At 46.1% G+C, this 27,555-nt stretch overlaps 1 protein-coding gene across 18 annotated transcripts; it reads left to right on the forward strand.

The window, feature by feature from the left end:
• Positions 1 to 973: 973 nt before the first annotated feature.
• Positions 974 to 27,296, forward strand: ZNF384 (zinc finger protein 384). Of its 18 annotated transcripts, none has more exons than XM_012472799.3 (12): positions 974 to 1,182; positions 2,319 to 2,378; positions 13,610 to 13,680; positions 13,951 to 14,188; positions 14,424 to 14,471; positions 14,671 to 15,004; positions 16,196 to 16,288; positions 20,336 to 20,560; positions 21,239 to 21,421; positions 22,961 to 23,039; positions 24,272 to 24,430; positions 25,686 to 27,296. In XM_012472799.3, exons 3-12 carry the CDS (start codon positions 13,615 to 13,617, stop codon positions 26,064 to 26,066), a joined length of 1,806 nt encoding a protein of 601 aa, XP_012328222.2. In that variant the 5' UTR covers positions 974 to 1,182; positions 2,319 to 2,378; positions 13,610 to 13,614; the 3' UTR covers positions 26,067 to 27,296. The 18 variants fall into 18 exon arrangements, with proteins under 18 accessions (XP_012328222.2, XP_012328231.2, XP_012328227.2 ...); XM_012472800.3 differs by lacking the exon at positions 974 to 1,182 and adding an exon at positions 1,309 to 1,450; XM_012472808.3 differs by lacking the exon at positions 21,239 to 21,421.
• Positions 27,297 to 27,555: the final 259 nt, after the last annotated feature.

Here is a 27,555-nt window from a genome sequence, read left to right on the forward strand (position 1 = left end):
CACGGTGCATGCTTTTAATAGCATTCATTTATTCAAACAACATATATTTATTCAGCATTTACTATGTGCTCAGCAAAGCAGCGTGAGTATTTTCTTCCCTGAGGAGCTGACAATCTTGCTGGGGAATCACATGTAGGAAATAAAATATCAATAAAAGGTATGCATTAAATGCTGTAAGAATGTAAAGGGACCATTACAGGTCAGAGCAATCAAGGAAGGCTTCCTGAAAAGGTTATTAGGTGTTCATAATGAACCAAAGTTCATTTATACAACAGGAATTTACAAACCACATAAGTGCCAGGATATGAGGATTCTGCAATGAACAATTCAGTCCTCGCTGTCCTGTAGCCAGATTTTAGTGGGAAGAGGTGAACAGCAAACAATGTATCAGGTAGTAATGAGTGCCATATTTGAAAGTAAAACAGGGTAAAGCGATAGAGATGTGAGTATGGGCAACAAGAAGAGACCAAAGTAAAAAGAGTAAGGGATGTGTCAAGAGAGGCAGATTTTCATGGCTGGGAGAGGTTGTAACCCTGAGCCGAAGTAGAAACCTCAGAAAAACATGGACACGTCCTAGTCCATTCTCGCATAGTCAAAGCACTAAGACATTCTTGGGGGTATCAGAAAAAATAATGGTCACTTCCTCTATCAGCTTATTCCACCCAGAGGGAAGAGAAACAGGGTCACAGCAGCTGAAGAACCTACACCTCTTCTCCTACCTTGATGCATAATTCATGAACCTGTCGCGTTTCCACCCTCCCACTTCCCCAGAAGTCCCTTCAGGAAGCCCGGGGCCGCAGTCCTCCGGCTCAGCTTTTGCCCTTAGCAGAACCCGCCTTCACTTCCGCTGTGGCGTCACATCCACCGCGGGTTTTACCCGCGTCGCTGGACAGAAGCTACTTCCGCCCCGAGTTAGCATAACTTCTGCCCTGAAAAATCCCGCAGCGCTAGCGGCGCCGGATGTGTTCCAGCCACTCCCGGAAGTGACTCACTTTTGCACGGCCCTCTTTCTCCATTAGCGCCCCCCCAACATTGCTATTTCCCTCCCTCCCCCCTTTTCGTTTCCGGCTCTCCCGCCTTCTCTCCGCAGAGCTCTTCTCTGAGCCTGTGGGGGGGGAGGGAGGGAGGGGGGCGTGGAGGAATTGGGGTTCGCGGGAGCAAGAACTACAGTACCACTTCCGGGTGAGTGCAAGGGGAGGGAGGCAGGGAGGGGGGCCACCCACCGCCTCGCGCCCCCGCCCTGCGGGTGTCTCGTGCGCGTTCCGTGCGTGTGAGTGTGTGGGTCTGTCTCGCGCCAGAAGTGCGTGCCCGCGCCGTACGCCTTGCGCTCTCCCCCTCCTTTGCCCCCCTTTGGTCCTCCCACCCCACTCGGCTCCCTCCTTTCCCAGCAAACGCCGCCCCCCCCGCGCTCTGGCTCAGGCTCTGGCGCCGCCGCAGCCGTTGCCGCCGGGTGAGTCTCGCGCCGCTGTAGCCGGCGCGCGCCAAGCTCCCTGCTCCTTCCCCCTCCCCTTTTCCTTGGCGGACGGGGAGGGGGGGTCCACGATGTGACTGTGTGTGTCCGTCCCGGAACCGGAAGTGGTTGTGGAGGAGCGGGCGATGGGGAGGAATGGGGGGGTTTAGGGGGCGGGTGCCTGTCTGGTGGGTGGCAGAGTTCAGCTCCCTGGAGGGGAATGAGGGACGTCCCAAGGAAGGGTCTTTGAGAAAGGGTTAGGGGGCGACATCAGGAGAAAGCTCCCAGGAACTGTCTCAGGGGAGCGAAGGTTTTGGGGGGACAGCTGGGGTCTCCAGAGATAGACCACTGTGCAGACTGAGGGAGGTACTTCTTGGCACAAGGCCTTGGGTAGGCAGGGGACGAAGTCCTCGAAGAAGTGGGGGGAAGGCTAGAGGAAGTGGCTGGGCCTGAACTGGCACAGTGCCTGACACAAGGACTTGTGCATCCCCCAGCCCTCAGCTTTGCCTTCTGAAGCCACTCCTCAGAGGCAGAGACCCTCCTCCTCTTCCACCTCTCCTGTTCCCTGAACCCTGGTTACCTGTGGCCTGGGAACGAACAAGGACCAGTCTCTGAGCCTAGGAGTGGAACCCAAACGTTGCTGATAGAGTTCGTCTTAGTTTCTAGGAATTGGATTTATTTCCCTTGTATCCACGTAGAGGGTGGCACTAGACTCCTGTTATTATATCCACCAGTCTTTGAATTGCTGGTTGGGGGGTCTCCCTGCCTTACAGACTGACTGCTGACAGTCAGAATTCCTGAAGTTCTCCACAGTTCTCTGGTGGCTGCACCCTGCCTGGCCCCTGTAACCTAGACAATTTGTTTACAGAAAGTTCAGGAGCCCTGGAAAGGAGAAGGAATAAGACGGCAGGAGGAAGAGAGAGAGAGGGTAAGATAATTTGAGGGTTAATGGCTTTTCTGGTTTTGGGGGAGAAGGGGGTCACAACTAAATGGGGCGTGTGTGTGTGTGTGTATGTGTGTTTTCACAATGTGATAGAATACTTAAAGTAATAGCAATTGTAATGCTGAAATTTGTTGTGGCAGAAAATATCAGCTTTTTTCTATTATCTATTGAGGGTCCCCAGGAAGTTTTTGTGTTAAAAGTTAGCACTAAACCCCATCAGTTTCCATTCCCACTAATGCTCATCAGGAATGAAATGTGAAATGCTCAGGTGAAGCCACTGAATAGTGTTGCCTTGTGTCCAAAGGAGAAATTTTTATTCTGCTTTGGGACACAAAGACCCTAAGTGCCAATATAGACCTTATGGAATTGCTTTCCTGTATCTGGAACAAGCAGGGCCGAGTTTAGAATGGAGTTCCTATCCCAAATATTTCAGTGGAGTGTTAGAAGTGGATCTGTGGAGTGATTCGAATGTGTGACACAGGGCTATTTGAAATTGGTGTGGCAGTATGAAATTTTCAGGGGGGGAAAAAACTGCTTCATGGGTAGTTTGGAGTGAAGTGGATAAAACTATATGGAGTAGACTCCAGAAGTAGGTGTGGAAGAGTTTTGGAAGAGTTTCACCATATCTGCCTAAAAGAGTTTGCATTCAGAGCTTATGATCCCAGAGGTATCTTTTTTTTTTTTTTTTTGAGATGAGTCTCGCTCTTGTTGTCTAGGCAGGAGTGCAGTGGTGCGATCTCGGCGGCTCACTGCAACCTCAGCCTCCCGAGTAGTTGGGATTACAGGCACTTGTCATCACACCTGGCTAATTTTTTGTACTTTTAGTAGAGACGGGGTTTCACTGTATTAGCCAGGGTGGTCTCAATCTCCTGACTTTGTGATCCGCCTGCCTCAGCTTCCCAAAGTGCTGGGATTACAGGCATGAGCCACTGTGCCTGGCCCCCCGAGGTATCTTTTAAAAACCAGTTCCAGGACAGTTTATAAAATGCCTCATGGGTTTCTGAGCCAAGTTGTTGATGAAATATTGGGTACATATCTCTTCTTCTCCAGACTTACTTATCTATTTTAGCCTCACATTCCCCAAATCCATCATTTATAGTGGAACAGACAAGGCAAGGAGAACCACAGCGCTGTCCCTCCCATGGGATGCAGGGTAAAGTGGTCCAGTGGTACCCAGGGTAGAAGCTGTTGGCCCGGGTTGCCAGCTGTGGGGTGGTAGCAGTCCTGTTTAGTCTGTGTATGGTGTGATGATGTTTCCCAGTAACATCGGGGTGCATTTGTTCTGAGTTACTTGTACTTGGAAGTCTATGGATAGTAGTAGGAAAGCCTCACGTATCCTACTGGGATGGCCCTTCTTGAATGTCTTTAGAACCTGAGAGAAAGATTTTGTTTCCTTACTGAGAAAAAAAAAAAAAACTTTCTGTGTTTCTTCAAGTCTTCAGTTAATGTAGCCTTTCTGCAGTTGTGTGTTTTGGAATGGTTTCTCAACAGTGTCTAAGTTCTTTCTGTAGTTGAATTCAAGTTGATTGGTTTTTTTCCATCTTTTTTTGTTGTTGATGATGCTACTTGTAGATGATTACTAAGCTGGAGGCTATAGATTTATTACTTTTGGGTAATTCCTTTGTAATTATGTAGTTCTTATGTAATTTTCACTAATTGTTGCTAATAGTGCTCATCTTGTGGAAGTATTTCTATAACTCTTCCTTTTAGGAGCATTTGGGGCATTTTATCCTTTCTCTTTTTTGTGCTGCCTTTATCCCATCACCATATGCCTTACAAACGTATTTGCAAAAGGCTCATCCTCTTCCATCCTCCATTCTAATAGAAACCTAGTAAAATAGTTAATTCATCCACTTAAGTAGTTAAGAGTCATCCACTGATGTATGACCTAGAATTAGAATTCACAAATCTTGGCCAGGCGCAGTGGCTCACACCTGTAATCCAGCACTTTGGGAGGCTGGATCACCTGAGGGGAGCGGATCACTTGAGGTCAGGAGTTCAAGACCAGCCTGGCCAACATGGTGAAACCCCATCTCTACTAGAAATACAAAAATTAGTCAGGTGTGTTGGCAAGCGCCTGTAATCCCCAGCTACTCGGGAGGCTGAGGCAGGAGAATAGCTTGAACCCAGGAGGTGGAGGTTGCAGTGAGCTGAGATTGTACCACTACACTACAGCCTGGGCAACAGAATGAGACTCTGTCTCAAAAAAAAAAAAAGAATTCACAAGTCTTGATTCCTAAGGCCATTCTCTAGCTACTGAACTTGATGGGTATATTTCATGGTTTTCTAAGGATTGGTTGTGTTAAGGGAATGTTATTTTCTTGGGCAAAGAAAGTCATGCTTTATTTGAAAAAACAACAGTAAAAATCAATTAGCGGGTTCTGGGAAAGAAATGGCGGTCTTCACCATATCTGCCAAAAACACCTGCTGGAGGCCATGACACTTTCATTCCTGGATGGTTGGTAGCATTATGGAAGGATGTGGTCAGATAGACAAAGCTCTGGTCCAAGAGTTCAAATCCTACTGTGTTTCATGATTATTATTAATACTTGATAGTATCTCTCTTCTTTCTTTCTTTATTTATTTAAATTTATTTATTTATTTTTTTAAATTTATTTATTTATTTTGAGATGGAGTTTCACTCTTGTTGCCCAGGCTGGAGTGCAATGGCACAATCTCGGGTCACTGCAACCTCAGCCTCCCGGGTTCAAGCAATTCCCCTGCCTCAGCCTTCCGAGTAGCTGAGATTAAGGCATGCACCACCCTGCCCAGCTAATTTTGTATTTTTAGTAGAGACAGGTTTTCTCCATGTTGGTCAGGCTGGTCTCGGACTCCTGACCTCAGGTGATCTGCCTGCCTCAGCCTCCCAAAGTGCTGGGATTATAGGCGTGAGCCACCACGCCCGGCTTAGTGTTTCTCTTTACCTCCTGAGTGCTTCTGAGATTTCTTTTGAGATTGGAGAAGGAACATGTAGTTCCTTGTCTTTTGAGAGAAAATTACCCTCCGACTTAATTATAGTAAACCTCCCCCCCCTACTTTTTTTTTTTTTTTGAGACTAAGCCTTGCTCTGTTTCCCAGGCTGTAGTGCAATGGCATGACCTTGGCTCACTGTAACCTCCCCCTCCCAGTTCAAGCGATTCTCTTGTTTCAGCCTCCTGAGTAGCTGGGATTACAGGCACGTGCCACCACACCCACCTAATATTTTGTATTTTAGTAGAGACAGGGTTTCGCCGTGTTGACCAGGCCAGTCTTGAACTCCTGAGCTCAGGCAATCCACATGCCTTGGCCTCCCAAAGTGATAGGATTACAGGTGTGAGCCACCTTGCCCAGCAGTAAACCTCCCGTCTTACTTTTGGTTTTGTTGAGATGGAGTTTCGCTCTTGTTGCCCAGGCTGGAGTGAAATGGTGTGATCTCCACTCATTGCAACCTCTGCCTCCCGGGTTCAAGCAGTCCTCCCATCTGAGCCTCCCAAGTAGCTGGGACTACAGCTGCGAGCCAGCATGCCTGGCTACTTTTTAAACTTTTTGTAGGCTGGGCGCAGTGGCTCATGCCTGTAATCCCAACACTTTGGGAGGCCGAGGCGGGCAGATCAGCTGAAGTCAGGAGTTGGAGACCAGCCTGACCAACATGGTAAAACCCTGTCTGTACTAAAAGTACAAAAACTAGCCAGACGTGATGGCGGGTGCCTGTAATCCTAGCTACTTGGGAGGCTGAGGCAGGAGAATCGCTTGAACCTGGGAGGCGGAGGTTGCAGGGAGCTGAGACTGTTCCACTGCACTCCAGCCTGGGCAACAGAATGAGACTCCGTATCAAAAATAAATAAATATTTAAAAAAATTTTTGTAGCCGGGCTCAGTGGCACACACCTGTAATCGCAGCTGTTTGGGAGGCCGAGGCAGGTGAATCACGAGGTTAATAGATCAAGACCATCCTAGCCAAAGTGGTGAAACCTCGTTTCTACTAAAAACACAAAAATTAGCTGGGCATGGTGGCACACACCTGTAGTCTCAGCTACTCAGGAGGCTGAGGCAGGAGAATCACTTGAACCCGGGAGGTGGAGGTTGCAGTGAGCCAAGATTACGCCACTGCACTCCAGCCTGGCAATAGAGCAAGACTTTGTCTCGAGAGAAAAAAAAAACTGTAGAGATGTTTTAATTTTTTGTAGAGACAGGGTCTCTCTAATTTGCCCCAACTGTTCTCGAATTCCTGGGCTCAAGTGATCCTCCTATCTTGGCCTCCAAAAGTGCTTTCTTTAAATATATTGCCATAATCATTAAAACTGGCACAGTCTGTGTAGATATGAGTTTTTGGTGTAATATCAATGGGCTTCTTTGGGTTATAAGAATGTTGATATGTGCCTGCTTGGATGTTGGATGGTTTGGAGAAATTTCCTCCACAAAAGATAGAGTAAGTGGTAAAACAGACAGTAATCAGGTATCTGAGTAATCAGGCTCCAGAGTGCCCTGTTACACAACTCTGGGGGCGCCATTTACATTGTATTCTAGCAATAGTTTTGATTCTTAGCTCTCCATGGATCTCATTTTAGGAGTACAGAGATGTAATAAACTGGGTATCCAAGTAAGTGGGAGGGGCTTTTTATTTATTTTCCTTTGTAAAGTATGGCCTCTTTATTCAGGCTCTGTCATCCTAAAATCATTTATCTTGGTAGCTAAGTGAGGTTTCACAGGATGAGGAATATGACCTTGAACTGTGTGTCATTTTGCTTTTATCAGAAACTTCAATTTTGAAAACATTTATTGAGAACTACCTGGAAAATATATAGTTCATTCCTGGAAGTATTCTAAATTTTAATTCCTGGATCAAGCCAAACATCAGAAAGTGTGTACTGCAGTTACATGGTTTTGGTTCCTTGTAGAACCCTTTTCCTTAACTTGTTCTTTGGTGCCTGGAGTCACATTCCTGCTTTGCTCTTTACTGTTGAACTCTGCGCCTCCAGTTTCCTCATTTCCAATGGGAATTACGGTACCTACCTCATTGTTGCAGGGACTAGATAATGTAATAGTTGTAAAGTGCTTAGAACACTACCTTTAACACAGTAAGTGCTTAATAAGTGTTGGTGGTGATGACATTGTCCACCTTTTTTTTTTTTTTTTTTTTTTTTTAAGACAGAGTCTCACTCTGTTGCTCAGGCTGGAGTGCAGTGATGCAATCTTGGCTCACTGCAACCTCCACCTCCCAGGTTCAAGCAATTCTTCCATCTCAGCCTCCCGAGTAGCTGGGACTACAGGCGTGCACCACCATGCCTGGCTAATTTTTGTACTTTTAGAAGAGATAGAGTTTCACCATGTTGGCCAGGCTGGTCTTGAACTCCTGACCTTGTGATCCACCCACCTCGGCCTCCCAAAATGCTGGGATTACACATGTGAGCCACCATGCCCGGCCTCTTCCTTCCTACATTTTCACATCCATAGTGGATGTACTTCTTTGATTTTTTTTTTTTTTTGAGACAAGGTCTTTCTGTGTCACCCAAGCTGGACTGTGGTGGTGCAATCTTGGCTCACTGCACTCAGGTGATTCTCCGGCCTCAGCCTCCCAACTAGCTGGGACTAAAGGCATGTACCACCACACCTGGCTAATTTTTGTATTTTTAGTACAGCTGGGGTGTTTTGTTGTTGTTTTTGAGACGGAGTCTTGGTCTGTCACCAGGCTGGAGTGCAGTGGCAGAATCTCGGCTCACTGCAACCTCCGCCTCCTGGGTTCAAGCAATTCTTCTGCCTCAGCCTCCCGAGTAGCTGGGACCACAGGCACATGCCACCACGCCCGGCTAATTTTTGTGTTTTTAGTAGAGATGGGGTTTCACCATGTTGGCCAGGATGATCTCGATCTCTTGACCTCGTGATCCACCCGCCTCGGCCTCCCAAAGTGCTGGGATTACAGGCGTGAGCGGTGAGATGGGGTTTTGCCATGTTGGCCAGGCTTGTCTTGAACTTTTGAGCTCAAGTGATCCACTCACCTTGCCCTCCTAAAGTGTTAGGATAACACATGTGAGCCACCACGCCCAGCCAACTTCCTTGATTTTTTGGGAATAATTATATATATTGGACCTTTCATTTACTCTCCCTAGTAATTTTTAATCTTTTCTTTTTTTTTTTCTTTGAGACAGAGTCTTGCTCTGTTGCCCAGGATACAGTGCAGTGATGCGATCTTGGCTCACTGCAGCTTCCACCTCCCGGGTTCAATTCTCCTGCCTCAACCTCCTGAGTAGCTGGGATTACAGGCATGTGCTACCATGCCCAGCTAAGTTTTGTATTTTTAGTAGACACGTGGTTTCACCATGTTGGCCAGGCTGGTCTCGAAGTGCTGACCTCAAGTGATCCACCTGCCTTGGCCTCCCAAAGTGCTGAGATAACAGTTGTGAGCCCTGGCACCCATTCTCTTCATCCTAATTCTCTACTTCATTCCCATCATTCATCACCACTCTTATCTTGTCTGTTTCATTTCTCTCTACTAGAAGATTAGACAGAGGGATTGTGGGTAAGACTTGAGCCCCTAGCATTGTTTGCAAAACCTACATGTAGGAAGTTACTATTGTTCAATTCATTAAATATGTAATTGTGTTTTGGGTGATAAAGTCGTATGTTGAAGACATTTATAAGATACAGATGTAAAAGATGCGATTGCTGTTTCCCCAAAAGCTTGGCAAGGTTGGATTCTCTTAAATTGTGATCTGATTGTGTCTTGATTCTGTTGCCTGAAGAGAAGTGTGAGACCCCCATCTTTGTTTTGTTTTGTTTTTTGTTTGTTTTTGAGACAGGATTTTGCTCTATTACTCAGGCTGGAGTGCAGTGGTGCAGTCTCAGCTGACTGCAGCCTCTGCCTCTTGGGCTTAAATGATTCTCCTGCCTCATCCTCCCAAGTAGATGGGATTACATGCACCCGCTACCACCCCTGGCTAATTTTTGTGTTTTTTGCAGAGATGGGGTTTCACCATGTTGCCTATGCTGGTGGACTCAAGCAATCTGTCCACCTTGGCTTCTCACGGTGCTGGAATTACAGATGTGAGCCACTGCAACTTGTGTGTTTTTTTTCTTTTTTCTTTTTCTTTTTTTTTTAAGAGGTGGGATCTCACCGGGTATGGTGGCACGTGCCTGTAGTCCCAGCTACTCGGGAGGCTGAGGTGGGGAGATCGATCACTTGAGCCCAGGAGTTCTGGGCTGTAGTGCACTATGCCGATCAGGTGTCCGCACTAAGTTAGGCATCAATTTGGTGACCTCCCAGAAGCGGAGGACCACCAGGTTGCCTAAGGAGGGGTGAACCGGCCAAAGTCAGAAATGGAGCAGGTCAAAACTCCTGTGCTGATCAGTAGTAGGATCATGCCTGTGAAGAGCCACTGCATTCGAGCCTGGGCAACATAGGGAGACCCTGTCTCTCAAAAAAGAAACAGAGATGGGGTCTTGCTCTGTTAACCTAGGTTGGAGTACAGTGATGTGGTGTGATGATAGCTCACTGCAGTCTTGAATTCCTGGGCTCAAGCCGTTTTCCCACCTCAGCCTTCCAAATAGCTAGGATTATGGGTGTGTACCACCACATCCACTTCTTTTTTTCTCTTTTTTTTTTTCCAATTTTTTTTGAAACACAGTCTCACTATATTGCTCAAGCTTGTTGCAAACTCCAGACCTCAAGTGATCCTCCTGCCTAGGTCTCCCAAAGTGTTGGGATTACAAGCATGAGTCACCACACCCAGCCTTAAGACTCCTTTATAAAGCTATAGCTGAAAGGACGAAGTAAGTACCTGTGTCAGAGACTGATTAGTTTTATTGTGTTTTATAACTCAGAAAATAGAGTTGATGTATACTTGATTTTTGGTCATTTAATAGTGAGCCTATTTACATGAAGCTGTTGTAGTCACAGATTTGGTATATTCCGCCCTTGCTACTTTTTAAAAAGGCTAAAATTCAGTTTTTCCCTTTGTAGATTTTATGAAAATTGATGGTGCTGTTTAATAGAACAAAAAAATGTGATGTTTTCTATAAAAGGATAAGGAACAGAATTATGTTAGAGTGATTTCCAACTTGAGTGATTTCCAACTTCAGTGCCTTTGTTAAAGATCCTTCCTTGTTTCCTTAGTCAGTTCTTAAAACCCAAGTTTCTCTGCCCGGCCACCCTTTAGCTCTCAGTATCTCTGGTGTCCGCCTCCAGCGTATCTTCAGTGGGTCTAACTTGCCTGTCATGGGTCTTCCCCACCTGAACCTTGGTTGTGCTTTGCTCAGAGTAGCAGCCTGGTAATAAAAAAAACTGTTTATTTATTTTCTTGTTCCTTATGTCCCCATTTCACCAGTCTCACACACTCTTCTTATTTGCCTGTTGTGGGGTTCTGTCTTTCCTGGTCCAGGATTTTGGGAAGCTACTCTTGACCAACATACTGCCAATGAAACCTTGCTAGAAGAAGTGATCAGTATGTGAAACTGGGTGGTGGGATCTGTTACTTGTTGGCATGATTCTGAGGAGTTACTTTTCTTGCTCCTTATTTCTCACAGTTTTTGTTTTGTTTTGTTTTTGAGATGGAGTTTCACTCTTGTTGCCCAGGCAATGGTGCAATCTTGGCTCACTGCAACCTCTGCCTCCTGGGTTCAAGCAGTTCTCCTGCCCCAGCCTCCCGAGTAACTGGTATTACAGGAGCGCACCACCATTCCCAGCTAAGTTTTGTATTTTTAGTAGAGACAGGGTTTCACCATGTTGACTGGGCTGGGCTCGAACTCCTGACCTCAGATGATCCACTTGCCTCAGCCTCCCAAAGTGTTGGTATTATAGGCATGAGCCACCGGGCCTGGGCACAAAGTTTTAAGCTTAATTATCCACATACAGAGCATTTGAACTCTTAGAAGCACAGTTGTTGTTGTTGTTGTTGTTGTTGTTTTTGAGGGGGAGTCTCACTTTGTTGCCCATGCTGGAGTGCAGTGGCGTGATACTGGCTCACTGCAGCCTCCACCTCCCAGGTTCAAGCGATTCTCCTGCCTCAGCCTCCTGAGTAGCTGGGATTACAGGCATGCACCACCACACCCAGCTATTTTTTTGTATTTGTTAGTAGAGACGGGATTTACTCCTGTTGGCCAGGCTAGTCTTGAACTCCTGACCTCAGGGGATCTGCCTGCCTTGGCCTTCCAAAATTCTGTGATTACAGGTGTGAGCCACCACGCCTAGCCTTTTATTTATTTTTTTTTTTTGAGATGGAGTTTTGCTCTTGTCACCCAGGTGGAGTGCAATAGCACGATCTCAGCTCACTGCAACCTCGGCCTCCCAGGTTCAAGCACTTCTGCCTCAAACTCCTGAGTAACTGGGACTACAGGTGTGTGCCACTCTGCCCGACCAATTTTGTATTTTTAGTAGATGCGGGGTTTCACCATGTTGGACAGGCTAGTCTTGAACTCCTAACCTCAGGTGATCCACCCACCTCTGCCTCCCAAAGTGCTGGAATTACAGGTGTGAGCCACTGCGCCCAGCTAGAAGCACAGTTTTTGAGAAATACAAAGCAGGAGTCTAGCACTATGTGTGTATTCTGGCCCACTACTATTGTGCCTATTCTGAATCCCTTTGGAAATCTGGGATACTACTGCTAGTGCCAGAACACTTTTTTTTTGAGATGGAGTTTTGCTCTTGTCACCCAGGCTGGAGTACAATGGCATGATCTCAGCTCATCACACCCTCTGCCACTCGGGTTCAAGTGACTCTCCTGCCTCAGCCTCCTGAGTAGCTGGAATTACAGGCATGCCCCACTATGCCCTGCTAATTTGGTATTTTTAGTAGAGACGGGGTTTCTCCATGTTGGTCAGGCTGATCTCGAACTCCCAGTCTCAGGTGATCCGCTCACCTCGGCCTCCCAAAGTAGTGAGATTACAGGCGTGAACCCCCACACCCAGCCCCAGAACACTTTTTAAAACTGGTAATTCCTTGATTCTCACTGCTCAGTGCAGCGTGTATGGTACTCAGTATAGAACCATGGATGTTCTTAGACCTTGGTGGGATTGGTGGGGTGTGGTCTTCAGACAGTACTTGGTACTCAAAGTATGCTTTCATTCTGATTCTAGCCAATTTTTTTTTTTTTTGGAAATGGAGTTTTGCTCTTGTTGCCCAGGCTGGAGTGCAATGGATTGATCTTAGCTCACTGAAACCTCCGCCTCCCGGGTTCAAGCAGTTCTCCTGCCTTAGCCTCCCAAATAGCTGGGATCACAGGCATGTGCCACCACACCCAGCTAATTTTGTATTTTTAGTAGAGATGGGGTTTCACCATGTTGGTCAGGCTGGTCTTAAACTCCTGACCTCAAGTCATACACCTGCCTCAGCCTCCCAAAGTGCTGGGATTACAGGTATGAGCCACCGCACCCAGTCTTCATTTTTTAATGTTCTTAGTCATTTTGTGTTCTGGCCTGGAACCTTTTCAAAATACATAGAACTGTAGACATATCGGTTGGAACTCTTGAAATTTTTATTGGCTAGGCATGGTGGTTCACACCTGTAATCCCAACATTTTGAGAGGCCAAGGCGGGCTGATCCCTTGAGCTTAGGAGTTCAAGACCAGCCTGGGCAACATGAAGAAACCCCATCTCCACTTTAAAAAGAAAAAAAAAATATTCTGGCATAATGGCTCATGCCTGTAGTCCCCAGCTACCTGAGAGGCTGAGGTGGGAGGATCACCTGAGCCTGGGAGGTTGAGGCTGCAGTGAGCTATGATTGTGCCACTACACTCTAGCCTGGGTGACAGAGTGAGACCCTGTCTCAAAAAAAGAAAAAAAAAAAATCTTTTTTATTTCAAGGAAGATAGTTTAGTTTTGAAGAACAAGAAAAAGAGGAATAATAATAGGTACTGGTACCTGGCTGTTTTCAGGTCAGTCGGTGATTTGTTTTTTGTGACGTTAGGTACATCCTCTTCCCTCTCATGGCCTCAGTTTCTTTTTGCCAGCAAAGGAAAGTAGTATCAGTTCTTCTTTAGGGGCATGAATAATACTGTGTGAGTAAATGCAGTACGTTTAAGTTCTTTCACAGTCAGTGAGTAGGGTAGCCTCTGTTGGATAGGGATACAGTGACAAGTGGCTCTGACCAAGGAACTAATGTGCTAGACACTAAGGTCTTAACTACAAGTCGCCAGCCGTGTGATCTGGTGCCAGAGGAGAGCAGGAACCCTTCGATTCCCCTTTTCCATTGCTTAGCTTTTTCAGAGTAATTCCTGAGTGTGATGTGTTCTCTCCTTTTTAATTCAGGTAGAATGGAAGAATCTCACTTCAATTCTAACCCATACTTCTGGCCTTCTATCCCCACAGTCTCAGGACAGGTAAGTCGTGTTGCTTTCTTGCTCTCCCTAACTCTCAGTAATAAGTTCTGTTACTATGGAGACCGAAGGTTCACCACATGTTGTTTTACTGGGTCCCCCACCCCTGAGAATTATTTGGTGTTTCTGTCTTGGCTTCTCTCTAGAAGGCCAAAGGTATGAACTACTCATCCTTGATCCCTACGAAGGACAGACAGTAAAATGTGCTCACGAGCAGGCAAAACAGTCTCTCAGTCTGAAGAGGGCACTCCCTTCCCCTTCCTTTTCTCTTAGATTGAGAACACAATGTTCATCAACAAGATGAAGGATCAGCTGTTGCCAGAGAAGGGCTGTGGGCTGGCTCCACCTCACTACCCCACCTTGCTGACAGTGCCTGCCTCAGTGTCCCTGCCCTCGGGCATCAGTATGGACACAGAGTCCAAGTCAGACCAGCTGACCCCACACAGCCAAGCGTCCGTTACCCAGAATATCACGGTGGTCCCTGTGCCGTCTACAGGACTGATGACTGCTGGTGAGCAACTCTGCTCTTCTCCAATCTGAGGTGTTGATCTTCCATGATCAGTACCCCAGGCTAGAGGGCTCCAAGGACATGGGGAGTGGGATATGTGTTTGATTACTCAATCAAATTTTTATTAAGTGCCTACTGTGTGCCTAGCAATGTGCTAGGCATTGTGGGGGATACAAAGAAGTAGAAGATGCGGTCCCTGCCTTTGAGGAGGTGACATTCTTTCCTTCTCTGAATCAAGGAGTCTCCTGTTCTCAGAGGTGGAGAAGAGAAGGGAGTCAATCAAGGGGTAAATCTCACTGTTACCAGGGGGGTGGGGACAAGGGTTAGGAGACCATTATTTTTCTACAGGGTTTGGGGTTTCCTATGTATTCTGGGTTGGGTGGGGGCGGTGAAGGGTTAATTAGACAATGATCTGGGGGAAATGAAATAGGATTAGGATCAGGACTGAACAACATGACGCCATCTCCCTTTTCTCCCAATCCTAGGTCCAGGTTTGGTAATCACGTCCCCCTCAGGCTCTCTTGTGACCACAGCATCATCAGCTCAGACCTTCCCCATTTCGGCTCCCATGATTGTCTCAGCTCTTCCCCCTGGCTCACAAGCCCTGCAGGTGGTCCCTGACCTCTCCAAGAAGGTAGCATCAACCCTAACTGAGGAAGGAGGTGGAGGTGGTGGTGGAGGTGGCAGTGTGGCTCCTAAGCCACCCCGGGGCCGAAAGAAGAAGCGGATGCTGGAATCAGGGCTGCCTGAGATGAATGACCCTTATGTCCTCTCCCCTGAGGATGATGATGACCATCAGAAAGACGGCAAGACCTACAGGTAAGACTCAGAGCCAGGGGCAGGATGGGGTGAGGATCCCTGGCTTGGTGATTCACCCTCTACCTTCATTGGGTTCTGCCCCAGTCAGGCGCTACGCTCTGACAGCTTCCCAGCTCTGAGCCACTTGCATGTCAGGTGTCCCATCATAGGACAGGAGACAGAGCTGCTAGCATCTTGTTAGGATGCAAAGACCATTTCACCCTTTCCTTTGTTTAACCCTTGTTTTGGGGGTCATTAGCACTGACCTATTTTTTAGTAACAAAGTAAAATTTCTTTCCTGTAATAAGGCTTTATGCTGGATTTGAGACTCCATCTGGAGCTCCTTTTTGCTTTCTACATATTCCATTCCTATTTTTCTTTTTCTTTTTCTGTTTTTTTTTTTAAGAGACAGAGTCTTACTCTGTTACCAGGCTGGAGTGCAATGGTGCAATCTAGGCTCCACCTAGATTGAAACCTCTGCCTCCTGTGTTCAAGCAGTTCTCCTGCCTCAGCCTCCCGAGTAGCTGGGATTACAGGCACCTGCCACCATGCCCGGCTAATTTTCTTGTATTTTTAGTATAAACGGGGTTTCACCATCTTGGCCAGGCTGGTCTTGAACTCCTGACCTTGTGGTCCACCCATCTCAGCCTCCCAAAGTGCTGGGATTACAGGTGTGAGCCACCGTGCTCAGCCTCCATTCCTATTTTTCTAAGAAACCTTTCTGGTAAACACCTAACCTATGTGCCATCCACCAGTTCCTGGACCATATTTGAACACCTAGCCTGCCTGACCCTGCATGGTTGGGATGATGGGAAGGGCCTTCATAAGAAGGTAGGAGGAATAGAATGCCTCCCCTTTGGAATATGTACTTACAGAATGACTTTGCTCACTTTCTAATTTATGAAAGTCATTTTGATTCTCTGCTTCCTCTAAGTTCCCCTTTACCAAAAAGCATTATATGCATATTTGCATGTGCTACTATACAAAAATAATTACATAAATAAACTGCCCCTTGAAAATTGAACATCGTTTAATCCCTTTGAGAGCTGTCACATGCCCTAGTGGGTTTGGGGAGTTTGGTAGCACTGTATAGAATGGGATAACTACTGTCACGGCTTTGATACAGACAGGGGCAGATGTGCATGGCTGGGATTCTGGGTCTGTCCTTAGTTCCTTAGTGTACCCAGATGGGCAATGTTGTTCCCATTTTAGGAGCGAAGGGAACTGCGGCACAGGAAATGGACAGAGCCTTGGGCTCATGGATTCAGTTCCCGGCTCCACCACGAACTTGCTGTGTGACCCTGGGCAAGTCCTTTTTCCCTCTCTGGGCCTCAGTTTCCTCATCTATAAAATGGGGATAATTCTGTTTATGCCTCCCATGTCATCCCATTTGTTGGGAGTATATATCAGATAAGATTCGAAATGTTGGGAACTTCAAAAGAAAATTAAGAAATAGTTATTTAGCATTTATTTTTATTTGTGTTGTATGGTTCTGTGGAGAGTAGCCTACAGAGTGTTTATATCGCTCTTTATAAGTGCAAATGAGAGGAGTGTTGCTATGCAGAATTGAGCACTACGGAATTCCAGCTCATATTCCAAAAGTTCATTGCAGCTTTATTATTACAGGTGTACCCCACTTTATACAATAAAAGTGTTCCTGGAAAATGTTTCCATCATATCATATTATAAAGGTACCTGACAAGTTTGATTCATTTAAAGGCATTCTTTTAGATATCATTTCACAAAATTAAAATCCCTTTTAAATCATTGTATAGAAATCGGGATTCTTATGTGTTTGTTTCAAGTGAGGCCTTTGTGACATGGAGATACAGCAATATAAAATTTGTTGTTGTAGAAGTAGTGGGAGGATCCTTTAACGTCCCGTAGAGCCCTTCTGATGGATCAAGATCCTCTCATTCTGCCCTTTCTTCACTGGGACCCATGTTAAAGCTATCTCTGGACTTTCCAAACTGTGTATATTAAAAGAAATGTGAATATGTAGTTGGAAGAAAGCCTCATAGGACTTTCCACACATTCAGTATTTTTGGAATTCCTGAATGACCCTCCACCCAGGTAACTAAAAAGAACTCTGAAGTTGAAGGGAGACTAATTGTATCCCAGGTAAACAGAATTTCTTTAGAAACTCAGAACGCTGACATTCCAAAGAAATCTTTTTTTTTTTTTTTTTTTGATTACTGAGACAGACTCTTGCTCTGTCGCCCAGGCTGGAGTGCAGTGGCATGATCTTGACTCACTGCAACCTCTACCCCCTGGGTTCTAGAGATTCTTGTGCTTCAGCCTCCCGAGTAGCTGAGACTACAGGTGCGTGCCACCATGCCCAGCTAATTTTTTTGTATTTTTAGTAGAGACAGGGTTTTACCATGTTGACCAGGCTGGTCTCAAACTCCTGACCTCAGGTAGTCACCCGCCTCGGCCTCCAAAAGTGCTGAGATTACAAGCATGAGCCACCACGCCTGGCAAAAGAAATCTTATAAAATCACAATTAATTTCTATTTTAATGTATGTTGAGTCAGCCATATCCATTCCAGTGGTCAGTAGCATTTCACTGGGTATTGGGGGAATTGGGTTGTGGTACTCTAGGCAAGTCAACATATCTCCCACTCTTTGTTCCCCTACATAAAATGGGAAGATCAGCCATGCCTTCATCTATCTTGTAGGAATGTTTTGAGGGAAAATCAGAGTATTTGAAATTGTTTTGAGCATTTTAGGAAAAATGGATGATAATTCAAAGTGGTCATTGTAATCAAGGCCATTGCATTGCATGCTTCCAAGGGGCCTCATTCTCATTGTGTTGGATGTGAATAGTGCCCCTGGAGGAATGCACCCAGTGATGTGGATGCTGGCTTTTCTATCCCATGCTGACTGCCACAAGTCTCCTAAATTAATTTTCTTTTTTTTGTTTTTGAGACAGAGTCCCACTCTGTCGCCCAGGCTGGAGTACAGTGGCACAATCTCGGCTCATTGCAGCCTCTGCCTCCTGGGTTCAAATGATTCTCCTGCCTCAGCCTCCCCGGTAGCTGGGACTACAGGCATGTGCCACCACGCCTGGCTAATTTTTTGTATTTTTAGTACAGACAGGGTTTCACTGTGTTAGCCAGGATGGTCTTGATCTCCTGACCTCATGATCCACCCGCCTCGGCCTCCCAAAGTGCTGGGATTACAGACGTGAGCCACGAGGCCCGGCCAAAATTAAATTTCTTTCTGGCCACCTAGCACCTTGCATTAAAGGACTCTCACTCTCACTCTTAGTTGATTTCATAGGATTTTTGAGTTGGAAATATTTTAGTGATCTTGGTCAGTCCCTTCCTGGTAGATGATTATAAGCTCTGCTTGAATACCTCTGGTGTTAGGAATCTTAAAGTAGGCTGGCATCATGACTTTGTAGTGAATATCTGCCCTTGGCAAATTACTTACTTTCTGAGTCTTTGTGTTCCTTTCTGTAAAACATGGATAAGACTTGCCAAGTTGTGAGGAGTAGAAACAATGTGTCTGAAGTGCCTAACCTAGTGCCTGGCACTGTCAGGCATAACAACAAATGGCAACTATTTTATCATTGTCATCAGCATTATTATACCTAGTGTCTTCTGAGATTGCTCATTCCCTTGCCAGCACATTATAAATGAATTTAAGTTTTGCAAGTTTTCTTATTGGAAACTTTAAGTGGGTTATTTATTTACTTTTATTAACATTAATGTTAAGGGCAGAATTGTGTGTTGAACACCCTCATACACAAATTGATGAGATTTTATTTGAGTTAAAATAAATCTGTTATTGTACCTGTCTGAGAAATTGTAGCATCAAGGGAAATTAGTTTGCAACTTAGTACATTTGCCCTCCAAGTGACAGTGTGTCCAGCTTCTGACCTCAGTCTTAGTGAATAGTAGTATGAGCTCATCCATCAGCACTGATGCTTAACATGAATGCGATTTTATTACTGAAGAATACTTGGCTTACCTTTCACTGTCTTAGGTGTTTTGCTGGCCCTTCTGGGGGCAGAAATTTATCTCTCCATTTTACAGACCAGAAAATTGAGGTCTAGATTCATGAACTAGCTTGTAACTGAACTCTGAGTAGAGCCCAGGCATCCTGATTCCCATTGGCTGTGTCCTTTGGATTATGCTCACTATTAACAGAGCCTCCCCCTCTCTCCTGAGATGATTGGGCATCTCAGAAAACTGCCAGGGATCGATAAGCTGGTAACTAAAAAATTCTCCTGAGATGACAAAAGTGCAGAAATCATCACCCCACACCATCTCAAGCCTCTCTTAAGAAGATAAGTTAGGGAGAACCCAAAGAAGAGGGACTTGTGCTAATTGCCTGGCTTCCAGACCATTGCCTTTTCTACTAGCTTACAGTTTCACTGGTGAATTGTTTATGAAAATGATAGATAGCTTTTACCCAGTAAAGTCTGACTAGTTGTGGCTTAACTTGCTCAGAGGCCTCCTTATCTGATATTGGTGGACAATACCAGAGTGGAATTTCGATTACCAACTTGGGATAAGTGAAAGTACGATCAGGTGCTATTGATGTCGACCCAGAGTGCTGACACTGGCTGTGTGTGCTAGGGAAGAGGAAAGATTTGGCATGGAAGATAGGTGTTTTGTAAACATTTTTCTCCCATATGCTTGAGGGATGGCATCCTCCCCTAGCAGCTATATCATTGCAAAAGTGGTTATCACTTGATTGTCACAGGGCTGTGGTAAGGAGGTGGGTAGATGATGTGTGGAACATCAGATAAGAGGGTGGAGAGCAGACATACATGGTTTGGAAAAGCCTCTCCAAATAATTCTGATATTTCCCCACCCCCATCCTTCTAGGAATTCCTGCCAAAAAGGAAGTAGGGAAAAATCTGAGGGAAGAAAATTATCTGTGGAGACAGGAGAGTATTTACTTAGTTGTTCCTCATTATTGTTAAGGAGTCTTGAGGAATATAGAGGGATGTACTTCATACATGGGAACATTAGGGAAAGGAATTCCTTAAATGTTTGAAATCAAGCTGTAGGCAGAGGGAAAACAAGTTAACCTGATATTCCTGGCCCATTGAAATTCACATCTGCCCAGAGTCCATACTGTTTTTCTGTTTTACCTAGTTGAATTCTTATTTTTGCACATTGAGGCAGTCCAGTCATTCAGCAGACGTTTATTGAATATTTATAATGTGCTATGCACCATGTTAGAAGATAGGCCATAAAGATGAATACGTAGAGCTCTACTCTCAAGTTGCAGTAGGAGGGAGCTCAGATAGGTGGGCTTCTCTTGGAAGTAGAGGGGAGGTTTCAGCCATACCCTCTTGGTGGGAAGGGTTCTAACCATTGCCCTCACTTGGCTCAGGTGCCGGATGTGCTCACTGACATTCTACTCAAAGTCGGAGATGCAGATCCACTCCAAGTCACACACCGAGACCAAGCCCCACAAGTGCCCACATTGTTCCAAGACCTTCGCCAACAGCTCCTACCTGGCCCAGCACATCCGTATACACTCAGGGGCTAAGCCCTACAGTTGTAACTTCTGTGAGAAATCCTTCCGCCAGCTCTCCCACCTTCAGCAGCACACCCGGTAAGGCAGCTCTCGGTTTACCCTACCACCTGGCCATGAACCCCAAGACCACGTTGCCTGCACCTGCTCCTCTCTCCACATGTATTCTTTTTTCCCTTTCACCTTTGCCCATTGGTAGCTTCAATCTCTTGTTACTGTCTGTGGAAATTACATATCCTAGAATTTGGGGGGCCTCGAAAATTGTGGTCTCCAATTCCAAAGTCTGGAACAATTTTTGTGGTTTCTCTTTGTGTCTGTGTTTGGAAATCTGCAGAGCAGGCCTGCTTTTACTATATGCTTCAGTTCAGAGCCAAGGTGTGCATTCAACTTCAGGTCCATGGGGAACAGGCGGTATTGGTCTTTGTTCAGATTACTATTTGGAAGCAGGGTATCTGTGGTGAGTGTGTTAACCTTAGGAAAAAGCGGAGGGTTGACGAGACTGACTACTTTAAGGTTACCAGGAGCCATGGGTTGCAACTCTTCATCATCTCACTGCCATTCTAGCCACCGACTTACGATCAGCAACAACCTAGATCTGGGTATCCTCTTCATTCGCCTATCCAGGCTGGAGTGTTTTGGGAGGAGGGAGGAAGGGGCTGCTCTCATCCGTCAAGCAACATCATTTCACCCAGCAGAGAGCTGAACCCCTGGTGTCGAACTGCTTCCTCCTCCCCCCTTCCCTCCTCTCCTCTCCGGCAGGATCCACTCCAAGATGCACACGGAGACCATCAAGCCCCACAAGTGCCCGCACTGCTCCAAGACCTTCGCCAACACCTCCTACCTGGCCCAGCACCTCCGTATCCACTCGGGGGCCAAGCCCTACAACTGTTCCTACTGCCAGAAGGCCTTTCGCCAGCTCTCCCACCTCCAGCAGCACACACGGTAAGGGAGAGTGGCGGGCTACTGACCCCGCCCCGCTGGCATGCCCTCCCCACCCCCGCCCCGGACACACACAACAACCCGCATGCGGGGGGCGGGGGAGAGACCTGGCTGGAGGAGAGAACCTGGCTGGCATCTGGGAGAAGGAAGACCAAACAACATTGGAGATTCAAGTGGACACTGAGAGAGAGCCTCTCTGGGGCAGGAGCTACGTCGGGGAGCTGCAGTGACTGTGTGATACTCACTGATCCATGGGAGACAGACACATACGTGGAGTGGAAACAACTTTTCTTTTTTCTCATTTTCCTCCCTGAAAATACTCATGTACTCATCTTGCAAGATTTTTCCCTTGATGCCAAAGCAGAAGCATTTGAGTGGAGAAGACCATACCTCTAGCCCTTAGGGTACCAATTATGAACAGGAGAGAGAACCAGACATTAACTGGGCACCAGCCTGTGACACCCACAGCAACAAGCAAGGCTCCGAGGGATGCCAAGAGTAGAGAAGAAAACAAAACATGTACCAAATATTCAGAGAGAAGTAGCCAACAGGACATTTTCAAGCTCATGCTTCATAAGGATGCCCAGTGTTTATCCCGTGAATCTGGAGTGACTAGAAAGAAGTGAACCTGCCAACTAGAAGAGGTGATGATCTCCTTCAGCGCTATCTCAGTTTGAACAGGAGTCCAGATGTACAGGCCATAGGGCCTTTCACCCGGCTTGTGGATGTGATGATCTCACCTTAAAGTGATCAGACATCCTGCTTTGAGAAGAGGAGGAGTCAAGCTTTCTTCACAGAGAAGAGACATGTTCTGTGATGTTTTCAAGATTTTATTCCAGAGGTCCAGAAGAGCACCTGGTCATAGAGATGGTTCTGAAGTCACTGATGAGGAGCAGGTGTCACTGCACCCTCAAGTCCTTGGCTCATCCTAGCAGAGGACCCTATAGTGTTGGAAAAAGATAGTAAAGTAAAAATTGATAGTAAAGTAAGCATTTCCTGCCATTAGAGGGCTGGACTACAAAAAACCCTTAGGAGTTTTCATGAGTTTCCATTACTATCACTACTACTCTCCACAGTCAGTGTAACTTTGCTTTTCTGTGATACCATAACATTCTCTGGAAGTGATGCTCAAGGCTGAGGGGACAGTTTCTGGCTATAAGGTGGGACCAAGGAAGACACGTTGTGCTTTTCTTTTTCCTTGCCATTGTGTTTATCTTACGTTCTTGAATGTTTGTTAGGACAGTTACTGTAGGAGCTGACTTGTATGCCAAATTGTGGACTGCCTGTCCCTTGGGTGCTGAGTCCTCGGTCTTCCTCTCCCAGCAGAGGGGAGGCTCAGCTTGAGCTGAGTGATGGAGATATTGACCAGAAGCAAGGCATTACAACCTGATCCACGTCAGAGAGGAAGGCTCGTGCCTCTTGGAGGCCCATGTAATGTGCCTCCTTAAGAGAGAAGGATTGGCCTGGAGAAGATTTGTTGAGCCAATTCCTAAATGGTTTTGCTGACATTCTTTCCCTTTCTTCTCTTCCCATCCTGTGCAGAATCCACACTGGTGATAGACCATACAAATGTGCACACCCAGGCTGTGAGAAAGCTTTTACACAACTCTCCAATCTGCAGGTAAATGTTCCACCTTCCACACAAGACCTTGATCTGAGACTTGGGGCCATTTGAATAGTATACAGGTTCTCAAATGTTTTCAGGACTCCTTTACACTCAAAAATTATCGAGGGACCCGAAGTGTTTTTGTTTATATGGGTAATAGCTGCTATTACCCACATAAACATGAAACTGAAAAACATTAAAAATATAATAGTAATCTGTTTAGAAAGAACAAAAATAAACCCACTGTGTGTTAACATAAATAATATATTCCAAGACCCTCCAAAAACAACTGATTAAGAAGAATGGGATTATTACACATTTTTGCAGGTGTCTATTTTTTATTTTTGGGATAGGACCTTGCTCTGTCACCTAGGCTGAGTGCAGTGGTATGATCATGGCCCACTGCAGCCTCAGCCTCCTGGGCTCAAGTGATCCTTCCACCTCAGCTTCCCAAGTAGTCAGGATTACAGGCATGTACCACCACACCTGGCTGGTTTTTTAATTTTTGTAGAGATGAGGTCTTGCTATCTTGCCTAGGCTGGTCTCGAACTCCTGGACACAGGCCATTCTTCTGCCTCAGCCTCCCAAAAGTGCTGGGATTGTAGGCATGAGTCACCGCACCTGGCATAGGGGTCTTTAATGTCTTAAGCCAAAAGATGAATAGATTCTCGTATCTGCTGCATCTGGTCTATTGTGTTATCACATGTCATGTAACCTCTGTAAATGTTACATGTAAAACATAAGGCAAAATGAAGCCACTTGAAATTTTGAGGGGAGCAAGATTTCAGTTAGGTATTTTGTTTTGTTTTGTTTTTGAGACAGAGTCTCACTCTGTCACCCAGGCTGGAGTGCGGTGGTGTGATTCAGCTCACTGCAACCTCTACTTCCCAGGTTCAAGAGAGAAAGGCAAACATTGTCTTATTATTTTGAAAAGAGTTTTGATCCTGTGGGTCCCCTGCAAAGGTCTTAGTGTTCCCTAAAGATCCCCACATCTCACTTTAAGAACCACTGGACTGGTGAGACAGGCATAAGCTGTCTCGGGATCCTGGTATGCGCCACATGAGGTATGCTTTGTCCCTTAGCTGTAGCTTCTCAATTTCCATTTGAAGCAGTTTCTACTTTCTTCAGATGGAGAGAGAAGCTGGGAGGCCTGACATCTACATCTACCTTTGTGCTTTCCATCAAGGTCAAGTGGGCAGGAAGAAAGAGTACAATGTATTCATTCTGGTTTCTCCCAATTTTCTCAGTCCCACAGACGACAACACAACAAAGATAAACCCTTCAAGTGCCACAACTGTCATCGAGCGTACACGGACGCAGCCTCACTAGAGGTGCACCTGTCAACGCACACGGTGAAGCATGCCAAGGTGTACACCTGCACTATCTGCAGTCGGGCATACACATCAGTGAGTGCTCCATTTCTTCTCTTTCCCTCCTGAGTCCTCTAAGAGTACAGTCCACTTCACCCCATTTTCTGGATAGAGATCTATTGCAGTGAATACCCTGCCTCCTTAGCTCCAACTCAACAGAACAAGTAAAGATTCAGAAATTAGACTCATAAGCCGATGAATTTAGGGGATGCCTGATTCCCTAATCCTACAGAGATTGATAAATTGTAATTCTTCATTTTATTTAAACATAAGGCAAAATAAAGCCACTTAAAATTTTGAGGGGAGCAAGATTTCAGTTAGGTGTTTTTTTGTTTTGTTTTGTTTTTTTGAGACAGAGTCTTGCTGTGTCACCCAGGCTGGAGTGCAGTGGTGGGATCTCTGCTCACTGCAACCTCCATCTCCTGGGTTCAAGAGATTCTTCTGCCTCAACCTCCCAAGTAGCTAGGATTATAGGTGTGTGCCACCATGCCCAGCCAATTTTCCTATTTTTAGTAGAGATGGGATTTCACCACATTGCCCAGGCTGGTCTTGAGCTCCTAACCTTAAGTCATCCATCTGCCTTGGCTTCCTAAAGTACTGGGATTACAGATGTGAGCCACCACACCTGGCCCAGCTAGTTAGGTATTTTCCATGAGACTCCAGAAAAGGTTGTAAAGTTGTTTCCTTCAGGGGTCTTTGAAAAAAATAGCAGCTCATTCCTTTGCCAGTTGAATGTTCACAGTGACTTCTAAAGGTTCCCCTCTCTTTTCTTCTCAAAAATGAGCCACTGGCCGGGTGCTATGGCTCATGCCTGTAATCCCAGCACTTTGGGAGGCCGAGGTGGGTGAATCATGGGGTCGGGAGATCGAGACCATCCTGGCTAACACAATGAAACTCTGTCTTTACAAAATACAAAAAATTAGGCAGGCATGGTGGCATGCACCTGTAATCCCAGCTACTCAGGAGGCTGAGGCAGGAGAATCACTTGAACCTGGGAGGTAGAAGTTACAGTGAGCAGAGATCGTGCCACTGTACTTCAGCCTGGGAGGGAGACAGAACAAGACTCCATCTCAAGAAAAAAAAAAAGCATCCACGTGGCTGGGGGAGAAAAAAAAAAAAAGCAGTGAGCCACTGAAAGTGCTACTTGAGTTTTGCTCACTTCTGGCTCCAGAAAACCGGTATAAATATAAAGCTTACTCTACTTACAGCAGAGTCAGCCTGGGGTGCTAGTTACAAGTAATCTATTTTCCTTCCCTTTTGTCCTTCAACTTCTTTTTATCATCTCCCTCAGGAAACATACCTTATGAAACATATGCGCAAACACAACCCTCCTGATCTTCAGCAACAAGTGCAGGCAGCAGCGGCGGCGGCAGCAGTGGCCCAGGCTCAGGCTCAGGCCCAGGCTCAGGCCCAGGCTCAGGCCCAGGCCCAGGCCTCCCAGGCATCACAGCAGCAGCAGCAGCAGCAGCAGCAGCAGCAACAGCAGCCACCACCACACTTCCAGTCTCCTGGGGCAGCCCCCCAGGGTGGGGGTGGTGGGGACAGCAACCCCAACCCTCCACCCCAATGTTCCTTTGACCTGACTCCCTATAAGACAGCAGAGCATCATAAGGACATCTGTCTCACTGTCACCACCAGCACCATCCAGGTGGAGCACCTGGCCAGCTCTTAGAGATCCGTGCTGCCACCCACTGGGAAGAGGAAGAAGTCCTGGTTTCTTCTTTCTCCAACTCCTCTTGGTGGGAAAAGTCCTATTCTTCCTTGACAGGCTTTGGCTCCATCTCCTTGGGCCTCAGGCACGGCTTTCCTCCACAAGATACCAACCTTTTTCTGAACTCTTCAAAAGGAACATCAGCCCTCCTGATTGCAAAGGAATACTGAGCTTATGGTGTCATCCAGCAGCCTCCCCTCCCAAGCAAAGCTTTTAAAATTGGGGGTTGGTGCTCAAGGGAAGGATTTGCTATGACCTCATAGAAACGTGTCCAGCATGGTCACTTACCCTATCCTTACCCTCCTTATCCTCAAAGTTTGGGCTGATAGAAGACTAGAGGCTGGTCCTCCCAGATTACAGAGAAAAGGGAGCCCCAAATGCAACCAGCCTCTTGTTCTATTCTTGCCTGCAAAAGAACAGAGGTTTCTTATATGCCTCAGTCCCTGAGAGCCATTTCTTCCCCTACATCGTCTCACTTCACTTCCTATTGACTGCTGGGCGAAGAAGGAGATTTGGGGTAGGGGTTAGACCTCCTTTTATTTGAAGGGGGCAAGGGCTGAGATGTGGTCCCCAAGGGGCCAGAAATTCCCAAGTTGGTCACAGGTGGCTTAGAAGTGTGGGTTACGGTTTTATGGATTTCCTTGGAGCCTCTCTCCTCCTCCTCTGCCTGCATAGACCCTACACTCTCAGTCTCCCCAGCCCAACCCCCAAGGAGCTGTGGGAGGTTTTGTGTTCTCTGTGAAACTCCAGAACAGGGATGTTGCAGAGAAGGGAGAGTTCAAGGCAAATACAAGGACTGGACTTAGCTCCCTAGGTGCCACGGTCAGATGCCGGACACGGATTTATATATAAATATATATATATAAATATATTATACCCACTCATCACGGCCATCATTGTTGTAACCATTTCTGTGTTTATAAATGCATTATCTCTGAGAATTTTCATATTTGATGTTTTGTTTATTTTATTTTTGTCCTTTTTTTCCCCCTCCACCCCTGTCATCTGGCCACAGCATTTTTTTTTTGTCTTTTTTTTTTTTAATCAGATTTCAGAGAAAAGGAAATTTAAAAAAAAAATCGGAAATCAGTTGTTATAAAGCAGTTTAAAAATGAAGAAAAAAAGAAAACTTATGTACAAACCAAGGGGTGTTTTTAGAACATTGTATAGAAATAAATTCATGTAAAAGGATCAGAGGCAGTGGAGCTACTGATGTGAGTGAGCATGCGGAAAAGGTCTTTGGGGAGATGTCCAAGAACAGTTCTGAGGATTTATACCAGAGTGTGTGTGATGAACAAGTGCTTATGTGATGATGCCCCATGTGTGTGATTCTCCAGTCACGGAAGGGTACAGTTTCATTAGCTTTCAAGTGAAATTCTGGTTTATGAAGACTTCTACATACACGTTCTGTCATGGGGATTGCATTGCCTAAATACGTGAGAGCAAAGTT

Source organism: Aotus nancymaae, unplaced genomic scaffold, assembly GCF_030222135.1.
Source record: "Aotus nancymaae isolate 86718 unplaced genomic scaffold, 86718_ANA_hifiasm-v0.15.2.pri h1tg000016l, whole genome shotgun sequence".
Lineage (NCBI taxonomy): Eukaryota > Metazoa > Chordata > Mammalia > Primates > Aotidae > Aotus > Aotus nancymaae.

Coding starts and splice junctions, on each gene's coding strand:
- ZNF384 (XM_012472799.3), top strand. CDS start 13,615: ATGGAAGAATCTCACTTCAATTCTAACCCATACTTCTGGCCTTCTATC. Junction 15,005..16,195: donor AAAGACGGCAAGACCTACAG/GTAAGACTCAGA, acceptor TTCCCATTTTAG/GAGCGAAGGGAACTGCGGCA. Junction 20,561..21,238: donor CACCTTCAGCAGCACACCCG/GTAAGGCAGCTC, acceptor CCTCTCCGGCAG/GATCCACTCCAAGATGCACA.